The sequence below is a fragment of the Anolis carolinensis genome, chromosome 2, assembly GCF_035594765.1.
Source record: "Anolis carolinensis isolate JA03-04 chromosome 2, rAnoCar3.1.pri, whole genome shotgun sequence".
NCBI classification, from domain to species: Eukaryota; Metazoa; Chordata; class Lepidosauria; order Squamata; family Dactyloidae; genus Anolis; species Anolis carolinensis.
The window spans coordinates 148,647,768-148,660,305 of record NC_085842.1 but is presented as its reverse complement, the minus strand read 5'-3'; the positions used below and the strand labels follow the sequence as shown (position 1 = coordinate 148,660,305).

General features: G+C 38.2%; 1 protein-coding gene across 4 annotated transcripts in view; it reads right to left on the bottom strand.

Moving 5' to 3' along the window:
* Window positions 1-12,538, bottom strand: part of rnf213 (ring finger protein 213) — a 164,878-nt gene that overhangs the window by 111,280 nt on the left and 41,060 nt on the right. For all 4 annotated transcript variants that reach the window (XM_062970800.1, XM_062970802.1, XM_062970801.1 and 1 more), the window contains 4 exons: window positions 10,097-10,303; window positions 8,569-8,764; window positions 5,795-5,850; window positions 4,419-4,572 (listed from right to left, as the gene is read on the bottom strand). In XM_062970800.1, the coding sequence (XP_062826870.1) occupies window positions 4,419-4,572; window positions 5,795-5,850; window positions 8,569-8,764; window positions 10,097-10,303 (613 nt within the window). The remainder of the gene's footprint in view (window positions 1-4,418; window positions 4,573-5,794; window positions 5,851-8,568; window positions 8,765-10,096; window positions 10,304-12,538) is intronic.

Sequence of the window (12,538 nt, the reverse complement as noted above, 5' to 3'; positions counted from 1 at the left end):
TCACTCCAGTAGATGAGGGTTCAGTTGGTAGTCCAACGGCAAACAACTTTATTTACATGATCTATTTACAGACAGAATAAATCAGTCCTTCCTCCATGAGTGCTTTGCCGAAAGCACTAATGCACACACACAGCACATTGCTCATCGCTGTTCTCAGCTCTACACAGGAAACTCCTCCCTCTACATTCCACAGGAACAAGATAGTAAGTCCCGGTCAAAACACACTTGACCCCATTGGTCCTGTGATACATCAATCATAGCAGACCCTCATTAACTCCATAATTGCTGAATCCAGATTGATTTTAACATTTCACAATACACAATACCCTGACATACCATTCGTATGGCCCTGTTTCTGTTTCCATCCGCGCTTACAGAAACTGGCACCTATACAAATGGACTTTTTATCCAAGGTCCAAAAAAAAAAGATTTTTCAGGCCTTGGGCGGCAAAGCGCCAGGGCCTGCCAGCCAGGGCGTAAATCCGAGCAGGCCCCACGCTCAGCTGTAGGCCCCATGAGCTGGGCTTACGAGCCATCGAGCACTCAACAGCTCGTAGGCTCAGCTTGCAGGGCCTACAACCGAGCGCTCGACACTCATAGACCTGACAGGCAGGGCCTACAAATATCGAGCAATTGATGGCTACAGTTGAGCACCCGGCGCTTGCCTGTAGGCTCTGTCAGCCATGGCTTACAGCCAAACACTGAAAATCAGCCAACCAAATGGCTACCATGCCCCCTTTTTTTCCGTTTCACTGCTTATTTCATTTTGGAGGGGTCTGTACCATTCTGTGCCATCCAAATGGATGGAACAGTACAAACCATGAAAGAAACAGATGAAATAGGATTCGGGCCCAACTCTAGTAATACTGGCCAAAGTGGTTGAAATGACTTTGAAAGAGAAACTACTGTCAGCCTCCTCTATGCATTCAGACTTTCATTCTCCCCCACCTGTGTACTCTTATCTCCCTGCCAGCATGCCCACACCTTTGTTCCTCCTCTCCTCACCCCCAAACATGCAGAGTGCTTAAAACTGATGTCAAAAGCATAATTTCAGCTAGAGAAAGAAATGAAGCTTCAGCAAGATCAGCAGGCCCTAAAGCTTTTGGCTTTCTCTCAAATTGACAAGAGAGGCAAGGATCTATGTGGCTCGTAATGAAATCCAATAGCAGAACAAAATACTTACCAGAGAAGCAAACTTTGCAAGTGGCTGGAGCATTTAGTTCTGCGATTTCCCTGACAGATCTAATTTTTCCCCCTTCCTATAGCCAAATAATTGTATTGCTACATCAAATTAAGGAGGAAAGAAGTAACAAAGAATAGCAAGACTGGTTCTTCTTTCAATTTTCTAAGTCTGAAAATGCGAATAGCACTCAAAAATGGACAGAAGAGATTTGGCACCAAGGAATGTTGTTAGTGTCTCCAGAGACTGGGGCCTGGGGAAAAAAGGCTCTTAAAGGGCTGAGCTTTTCTTCTTTCTCCTTTGGTTTTTCCAAGAGAAAGGATCACAGTGCTGACGATGCAAATGTTAATCTTCTCTAAGCAGTGACCACAGTATAAAATGCCTGTTTAAGACTGTCATTCAAAACACTATTGTAGTTTAAAACACTATGAATTTTAAAACAATATTCCATTGAAAATTCTGGATGGGGGCACACACACCTCATGGCCGGAATCTGGCTCATTGGAAAGACGTTCCTCACCACATTGAAGCAAATACAGATCTTTATTTGGAATAATTACATTTATTTTAAAATATGACAATTACATTAGTTACCTGTCTAAATACACATAGACACATAAGACTCTGGACACTGTTGAAATTGACTTTATAATATCTAATGAATGTATACATATATTAAAAGGGTAGGCATATTGGTTGTTATTCATTTTATGTCAATAATTACAGTAACATTTTATCGACGTGTATTTTAGGGTTGATTGATTTTATTGTGGTATTGTTTTATGTATTGATGATGTAAATTGTGTTTTCCTTTGATATTGATGTATCTGTATTTAATGCACCATATGTATTGTTACATTATGAATGCTTTGTAAACTGCCCTGAGCCCCTTTTGGAAGAAGGTGGTAGGACAGAAATAAAGTTTTATTATTGTTGTTGTTGTTGTTGTTGTTGTTGTTATCATCATCATCATCATCACTTCCAATTGACTCACAATTGCAACATTATTTCCACTAGCTAATTTCATGCATTTTCTTCCAATAACTCTCTTCATTAACTTCAACCTTTTTCATTTTTATTAACCTATTTTATATTTTATATGTACAAATCTACCTAAAATCTATATTTGAAACTATAATTAACTTATTGCTTCGAATGGAGGGGGTTTTCAGTGAAAACATTCTATTTCAAATAGCAACCAAACACATGCCATCCATAAGCTCAGTACTGTCTCTGGCATCTTGCAACATACACAGGTTCTCTGAATAGGGATGATTCAAATAGCTATTATCAGGAATAGGCATTGACAATCTAGATGTCTATGACTTTGTATAAGCAGTCCCCGAGTTACAAATATCAGACTTACAAATAACTCATAGTTAAGAACACTGGTGAGACAACAAGAAGTGAGAGAAATCTATCCCTCGGATGGGAAATTCACTCCTAAAACCAGAATTGTCAAATCTAATTAATTATCACAGGGACAGAAAGTGAGGTGAAATCTTCTGAACGGCTGGAGTTACACTTTAAAAATGTACCAGCTTACATACAAATTCAACTTAAGAACAAACCAACATAACCTATCTTGTTTGTAACTTGGGGAATGCCTGTATAATCTTTTAAAAGCCATCTAAAGCTAAATGGTCACACCTTTAACTGAATTTCATGTCAATTATACATTACACCATAACAAGTCCAATAGATCCTTAAAACTACTACAAATTGATTACAGAATCATCCCTACAATTAATGAAGTGAACTCAGTTCATAAAATATTATAATAAATGTGTTAGTTTTCCAGGTGCCATTGGGCTCTTCGTTCATTTTATTACAAAAGACAAACACAGCTTTGGATCAAGAAAAAAAATACTCTCATCAGTCTTTATCACAACTGAACAAATAGGGATGGAACTACCATAGTGGCAATCAAATTACATTTAAGTACTATTCATGATGGGGATTGGTTCACTGCAAGCAAATACAATTCAACATGATGCTGCCTCTGAAGAGTGTTCGCAAACTTTAGCTGGTCCAAAGAGCTGCAGCAATTAGGCAGATAGTATCTCCTGGTCAGGAGAGGCTCTTCTCTTGGTCCCACCACCATCTCAAACACAGTTGGTAGGATCAGAAGAGAGGGCCTTCTCAGTGACTCCCTTTCGACTTGAACTTCCTGCCCAGAGAGGACAGAATGTGCCCCCCCACCCCAATTCCAGCAGCCAATTAAAATTTTTCTTTTCTGGAAGGCTTTTAAGTCTACTAAAAACCAATTAAACAATTTTAACTATGTATTTTAATATATCCATACTTAATTCTAATGAAATGCCTATATGTGTTAGGTTTTAATTCAGATATTGTTGTGGTTTTTAATGTTAGCAATTTTCAGTCTCCTTTGGTAAAGCAAAAGTGGTGTATAAATACATGTCTATTTTTATAATATTTTAATGGAATATTCCCACTTTTTCACACAAGAGAGGAAAATAGAACAGTTGAGTAAAAAGGAAAACAGGGAGGGTATGGGTAATGGAGTTATTGTTAGTAGCTTAAACTCCTTTAAAATATCTTGCATGTCACCGGAGAAGGGGGGGTTGAATGGACAGAGGGAAAGACATTGTACAAAACTATAGTTGTTATATCTAATTCTTCACACATTACTTAAATTACAAATTCCATATATCCTCAATAACAAAAAGAGAAATAGTATTATCTTTTAAAACCTAATAATCATATCTTCATATATTTTCTGTATTATTCCATGTTACTCTTGTCTTCTCTTCCAGCTCTTCTTCATGAAAACTCCATTTTGATTATTCTTATTTAGATTATTTCTTTTAACTCATTTATCAAATTTTAACTGTTGTCTATATAATCTAAAAGTTTAGTTTAATTCAGTTAGTAAATTAATATTGTGCAGACAAAATTTACTATGTATCACTATCGTTCTTCTATCCCAACAATACAAATCTAATTAGGGGGTATCATTGATTATCCAGTGTGGGGTTAATAAGTATTACAAAGTGTATATGTAGGCTGATAATAGCATTTTTTTGCGAACCAGTTCTGAAATCTCACTCTTCTTGAATTTCTTTGTGTTTATTAATTTATATATACACATACACACATATTTACTATTATTTTGTTCCTCCTGACCATTTTTAATTAGCCCTACATAAAGTGAAGAAAAGGTTTGTGTGACTGCTAGTCATGAAAATATGTTAATATCATGAAGAAAGATTCTCACCTCAACAGATTGAAATCCAAGAAGGTTTGAAACAATTTTAGCTGATGTAGCTGGTACTTTGTATTGAATTCCCATTTGGACTTTGTCACATATCATCTGATAAAGGTCTAAACAGATATTTATAGAAAATTCCCAGGCATTCTGCTGTAGTGGGCTGTAACATCAAGCAATTTAATTACACTTGCTTTACAAAGCAGTTAGTTTCAGCTAAAACAATGCACACAAAAATATGCCCAGAGATCATAGCAGCACTTCTAATGAAGACATAGATATGAAAAATTCAAATAAGAATGCACTTTCTTCATCATGTTTATAGGAACCCAAATATAATTTATTCATTCTTTTTTAAATATGTAAACCAAGCAACATCAAATTGAAATAATTATGGAAGAATTGGTCCAAGTGTTGAATTAAAGTGGTAAGCTAGTCTGGAATCTATCTAGCTGAAGGCTGGCGTATAAATAATATAAATAAATAAATAGAAATAAAATATGAAATGATACTTCATTAGAAAACACCAAGGATACATTATCAGGAAAGAGCAGATCCTTAATAACAAATAGTCAAGGAGCTGGACAAAATAGAGTTCTGTTAACAAATTAGACTTAAGAACACAAGAGACAAGTTGTACTACTCTGACAATATAACATTTTATTTTTTTATTTTTGGACTAATTATAATTGCTTACATTATATTTTAAGACAGAATATTTTAATTACTTTGGTAATAACACTGCAAAATGTAACATTAATAACAAAATCACTATGTGGAATCAATTCTGTAACTTTAAAGTTTTTCACAACTGTATAATACAGCAAGTACTTCCCCATCCCATAGATATCTATGTAAAATGAATGAGAAAAATGAAGCCCCTAAGCTGCATGCAGCTCGCAACCCCTTTTTGTGGCTCTTGTGTCCTCTTTAGCCTCCTAACCATATGAACCTTTTCCCCCAAAAGTATGTTATTTATTGAACAAAAAGGTCTCAGAATGACCCTGAACACTTCTAGAATTGCCTCCAAACTGTTATCTTAACCTTTAAACATTTTTTTCAAATGCAAATAACTGGCCAAAAATTGGCCCCAAAGTAAGAATTACAAACAGAAGTATCTTCTAGTCACTTTTAGACTGCACTTCTGGCAAATCAATTGAAAAATGCAGTGATGCATCCTGTTCCAAGGTGCAAAGTAACCCCTACCGTAGTTGCTTACCTCAATGTAAAAAAGACAAATTGAACAGTATAACAACATACAGTTTTAAAAACAGTGCATTATAAACAGCTTATTATTCACAGATTCTACTATATCTGATTCCAGTATCTATAACCAATTCCAAATTAAGCATGTCTAATGGAAGTTATAAATTTCTGTTTCTTACCTATTCTGTTTATTACAAACAATTTGAAGAACTGCCTCAAGTAGTTTTTCTACCTCCTAGGAAAGAGAAATAGAAGTTAAACCAGAGAATTAGAATTATCTTCATTATTGTATAGTAAAACACACATTTGCAATAAACATTTATGAAACAGATTTACTAAAACTAATTTTGCCAAATTGGCTTACTGGTTTTCTTGTTCCTTGTTTGGGACTGTTTCTGCTATGTCATGTGAATGTGCTAATTCTACTTCAGAAAGATGAAAAGAGGATGTCAACATGACTTCTACTTTGCAAGAGTAAGGCTCTTGTAAAATAGAAAGCCTGAATTGGGGACTATAAATAGTTGCTTCACTGAGCATTTATGATTCAGTCCTTCTGATCCAACCCCCCAGCATCTGAACTACTTCAAAGTCTCTACATTATTTTTACTAGTGTACTAAATTATGTATCCAAAGTTTGAATGGAAAGAGTTTGCCACAATAAACATATTTTGAACCTTCACAGTATTGAGTATCTTATGTTTATGAAGTTGCAACTATGCTAGTTAAATCAATTTCAGTTCCACATTACAACATAAAAATGTAGTCTACCCAAAATACTAAATTAGAACACTGGTAGGTAGTATGAGGTTTTCTTTTCTGTAGTACTGGGATGTGATCATTACATTGGGTCCTCCTCCTATGCACTTTTAAGGCAGGGCTTCTTCCAAGGGCCAATCATCTTGTCCATCCTAAGTAGTAAAGCTTACCCACAACAATGGAACAACAAGCTCCAAACAGACACCAACCCAGACAACAAAAAGCCACAAACCATGGTGGGAAGAGTTCCCTCCTCATTACTGCAGAATTCTTAAACTGGAATCCACACCAGTAGTATTGTTGTCCACCAACTGGTGGACAACAAAACACAGCTATAAAGAACACACCCACTTAATGAAGCAAATTTATCAAATGCCTGACAAAAGATGGTGGGGAAATCTATGTGGCTGCCCTATAAATCCACCAAAGATGCAGCTGTACTCAAGGCTACAGAAGTAGCAGCACAAGTAGATATGGCTGTGTCTCCTCAGGACTTGGCATAGCATTGCGAACATAAGCTAATTCAATATAAACCTCCACTAATAAGATATGACGGAGAATGACACTACTTGAGTCTTAGTAAACTCCTAAAAGGAGACCACAAATAATCCAAATTACAAAAATTGTTGGTTCTCTCTAAATAGAATTAAAGTGCCCTATACACGTCCAATCTGTGTCACTCTTTCTCTTGCAGTGTTTTCTATGATCCAGGCAAAAGGGGGAAAAAATTAATGGAAAATTGATTTCACAGGAGGAAAAAAGAATGTAATTGAAGAACAATCAGATCCTTATCAAAACAGGTGTCTAAAGGTTGTTGTTCTTCAGCTTTACTCAAACACTCTGCAAACAGACAAAATAACAACAGACAATACTTTTAATGCAAACAATTTCAAATGCACAGATCTCCAAGGCTCAAAAGGTACACTCAACAAAGCCAATGATACCACATTTAGATTCTATGAAGAAAATTAACACACCATTCCTGCCAATGCAAAGAATTCCTTCAAAAATTCTGCATGTGATAGAAAAAGTAGCTTCAGTAACTTCCTTTTCAAGATAGAATCAAAGGCTCACATTTGTCCCCTGAGACCTGTACTGAGACCCAAAGGATCCACCTGTAGACCAACCTCACTGCCTCCACCATCAACAGAAGGCACTCCAAGTGGATTCACATAAGGGCTTAGTGGAAGATCTTCTGGTTCAAAGAATGGTATGAATAGCATTCTTATCATACCCTTCAGATACTAACCTTTCCCACTCCGCCTCCAGGCATGTAATTGTAGCTAGTCTGGTTCAGAACGTAGAGGACTGTTTTGATGGAGAAGGTCCAACCAAGTTGGCAGAGGCTAACTTTCCTGAACCTGAACACAGCCCAACAATTTTTTTCCTTGGTATCTAGGTTTTTAGTCCCGTTCCTAGGGTTATTTCTGTCGCTGATTCAAAAAAATGCATTGGATAGACCACATCAACTCTAGTGGTTATCATGATTTTGTATGGGTGAGAAGATGAAGACTGGTATATGGCATATGTTGTGTATCTCAAAAACTAGAAAACTGGTGTCATTTATGGAATCAGTGCTGGTGCTGCGATTGTGTGGCTGCTTAGCTTCCACAAACAGCCAAATCTATTAAAACCGTAATTCAAGATGAAAAGATTGAAGGCCCAGCATAAGGTCTATCATGAGACAGAAAATTACAGCTCTGAAGTCCGCGGCCAGGACTTCACCAGGCAAAGCAGCAATCAATGTATTAAAATGTATTTTAAAGGGGAAGATGATACGGAAAATCATTTGTAAGACTGCCTGTGCAATGTAACTCAAGATCAAAACATAGTGATTTGCTCAAGTCAACAATTTACGAATTTAAAAGGGAATTGTCTGCAGAGAGTGCGACTCTAGGCAAAGACTGTGTGACTCAATAAAGACAATAATTTATTAACAACTATCTTATATATCTGGCTTTGTCCAGGTATGCATTTTCTATTGCTATTTATTATAAATTAGTTTATGCGCACAGTGTTGAGCGGATATAAATTTTCAATGGGACTATTCATAAAATCCTAAAAGCTATCAATGACTATTCCTACTGAATAATGATAGAAAATGCATACTCAGAAATGCCAGGTACATAAGTTAGATTTTTCTAATTTTTATTGAAAATAAGAATTTCATATGAACTAAGAAGGAAAAAAAACAAACCTCATGATTAGAATATGTTATTGTCATATATTTTAGTCTAAGAACAATTCCTATAAGACAGTCCGGGATAGAGGAAGAAAAGTCAGTCATATATTCCACCAAGTCTCTCAGAGGCAACAAAGAGAACCATGATCTGAACAGCGCTTTATCTCCTTTCACCAAATATTTCTTTGTTTTCATTATTGGTAATAAATTTCTGCAATTTAAAGACAGAAAATAACTTCAATATGCAGACAGAATACAATTAGAAATCTGAGCAGAGGAATATTACACAGAATACAATTTTTGCATAAACACGAAAAAATTGATAGAAACCAGAATCTGATTCTAAGCTTTGCAACTATTTTTGAAATCACTGTTGTTATAAAACAGCATGAACATTTATTTTCAATCCCGTGAGAAAATACTTTTTGTTCAATAATTTCTATCAGTGTAACTTCTTTCTTGTTAACTTTTTCAATGTTTAAACCTTATAATCAAACTATAATACTTCCACTATGTGTGAATTTTTCCATTATGGAGAAGGTAACTAAACCAAGTGCTGTATGCTATCTGTGGGATCAGAGTTCTCAATATTAGCAACCCAAAATATAAACAATGGGGCTACTTAATTCATGAGGTTTCTATGCAGAAATGTATAATAACCATAAACTAGGGGTGTCAAACTCATTTTCATCGAGGCCCGCATTAGCCTTATGGTTGTCTCCAAAGGACCATTGAATTCATGGACAGAAAATCTGTAGATACGTAGTGGTTGGTGCTCTTTAATGTTTATCCAGTTTGGGTCCATAGATGCCTTTGAATGATAACTTCCACCATTTTTTATTATCTACCATGTGGACTTGGGATAATGGGAATTGCAATTTAACAGCACCTCTGAGGTGAGGAAAAGTTTAAAGGACATTTTAAAGTCAGGCATCATATCCATAAGCCTTGTATTTAAAAAGCAGCCTGTGTAAACTTGGCCCCTCCAGGTGTTTTGGACTTCAACTCCTACAATTCCTAACAGCCCACTGGCTGTTAGGAATTGTGGGAGTTGAAGTCCAAAACACCCAGAGGGCCCAAGTTTGCCTATAACTGATTTAAAGCCTACTTCCCTGACTAAACAGAAGAAACTGCAAACTTCCAAATGTTACTGTATCACAACTCCCATTAGTTGTAGTCATGACGTCTAATAATGAGTTATAGTCCAGCATTTGAAAGACCACATGAAATGACATGGCAGGTTGGATTCGGCACATGAGCCTTGACACTATATTATTCAGCCTCTACTGAAATGACTTGATTTGCAACCATCTTGCACTTGGCTTCCTTATATTCCTATTTGAAATTACATTACACTATAATTGTATTACTATTTAGGTTAGCTAAGATTCTATCACTAGGGCGAGAAGTAGTGGAGAAAGAGGGCAACCTTATTTGGTTCCGCTTTTGGTCACAGAGACCATGAAAAGGAATCAGCTTAATTATCTGGCAAGATTTCAGGGAGGAGGAGATACATAATTAAGTCTAATGAAGCCAAACTTACGCTTTATATTCTTGCTTCTCCCTGCATTCTATGAATGGAATGCGTTCCATTCTCGCCCATCTCTCTTCGGATTCAATTCTCTTCATCTGAGCACATTTAAAATCAACAGAATCACTGAAAAGGTGAACAATTGGGATTATCCACACCCACTGATGAATGTCTTCCTCAATACACCTATTGCAAAAAATAATCAAGGCTTGTTCCATGCTGAAACAGAGAATAAAAAAGAAATTAATGCACAGCAGAGTCAAAATGTTGTATTCAACACCTATCTCTGTAGGAAACTCAAAGCTAGCAGAATTTATTTTAACATACTACACTGTATAATGCTTGCCCTTTTCTGTTATACAGAGAAGCTCACAATTTCTAGCTGGGCTGGTCAGTCAATTCAGAAAAATGTGATTATCATATTTTTCATCAGTTGGCTGGAAGCGAGTGCCTTCACCCAGTGGCAAAGGTGCTCCCACTTCAAAATAGATGGCAAACATACTGACTTCAGGTGTTACAGACTAAGATGTAAACACCAATTTTTCGCTAGGTTTCTTTCTATGAAGCCTGGGCCTCGTATTTCCACGTGTGAGGATATCAAGATTTTCTGGTGACTGGGCGAGTAAGAAACAAGGATGGAGGAAAAAGACAACACTGGTATCTTAACTTAAGGATCTATTTTTGCTAAGGGGAAAGAAAAGGAATACATTAACCTCATATGCTGCTTAGGCAAGTCAAGTGGTGATGTCATCTTAAAATGCTGCAAAACTGACACCAGATATGATTGAGTATGCTGTAACTGCTTGGGGGCATAGGAAATCTAAATTCTTCCTATGTGGTGGAACGGCATAGAGCAATGGTTCTCAACCTGTGGTTCCCCAGGTGTTTTGGCCTTCAACTCCCAGAAATCCTAACAGCTGGTAAACTGGCTGGGATTTCTGGGAGTTGTAAGCCAAAACACCTGGGGATCCACAGGTTGAGAACCACTGCCAAATTGGGAGGAGACTTCCTGAATGAGAGGACTCATCTACACTGACCACTTAGGTAGGTTAGAGATTGGTTTGGCAGAAACCAGTTTCACTGTGTAGATGACTGGATTCTTAAGAGGCATGTATAGAGGGAGAAAGAGAAACATGCTAAGAGGAAGGCATGTAACTTCCTCATTGTAACTACCTTCCATCTGGAAATATATGCCCTCACTGCAAAAGATTATGCAGGTCCAGAATAGGTCTCTACAGTAACTTACGGATCCACTACTAAGACTCTACTCTTGGACCTCCTCGATGGATTGTCACCTTGTCGTGGTGAGGGGGCTTGCGTGTTCCGATGAACCTGTGGGCACAACCACTGGAGTGATGCACTCCCAGGAGTGGCCGCAGGGGAGGTTCCAAACCAAGCACAATCCGAAGACCCAAAGACCTCAACGGCGGAGCAGGCGGAGGATAACATGGTACATGTTACAATGGCTGTGAAGGCGGAAGAAGGCTGCAACAGACTGAGAAGCCACTCTCGTTGTGTTAACCACACCACTGCTGGAACCTCACTCTGTGAAGACTGTGTGTTGACCGGCCGTGCACCGATCTCCACACATTAAAAAAAATCACGCACAGGCGTCTTCCAACAAAAATAAAAACAAACCTACAAAAGTCCCATGGCGATCAGCGAGTGGCGACGGGGGCAGGACTGTGAAATCTGGAAGCCCCTAGTCACAGACTGGCACATGGGCGGTGGATATGGACTCAGTCATTCTACCTCAAGGACCGAGGCAGTTGAGTAGTCCGGCAGCTGTATCCATGACTGAGCAGCCCTTTTTAGGATCCGCTCTGCTCACCCCACATGGGGAAGGGGCTAGAAAAGGTGCCCTAAACATAGTCTGCCTCTCCTACCCTGACTGGACTGCCGTGTCCAGAGGGGTCACCACTCTGCGGCCAAAAAACATGGAACGTATGGACACTGTTGGATAACACTGACAGCAAACGCCCCAAACGCAGGACTGTTATCATAGCAAGGGAGCTGGGACGCTTTAAGATCGACATAGCAGCCCTTCAGGAGACCCGGAGAGCAGGAGAGGGACAGCTGAAGGAAGAAAAGGGAGGCTACACCTTCTTCTGGAAGGGACTGCTGAAGAAGAGCGAAGAATACACGGAGTTGGCTTTGCTATCAGAAACGACCTGGTGAAGCACCTGACCGAAGCACCCACTGGCATCAATGAACGACTTTCAACCCTCCGAATTAACTTTGCCAAAAACCAACAGGCAACCATCATATGCACCTATGCACCAACTCTAGATGCTGACGAAGACATCAAGGAAAAATTTTACTGTCAGCTGGACACCATCCTATCGGAGATACCTAAGGAGGACAAAATCATCCTCCTGGGGGACTTTAATGCAAGAGTCGGAAGGGACTCCGACCTGTGGCCAGGGATCATAGGAAAAAACGGGGTCGGAAACA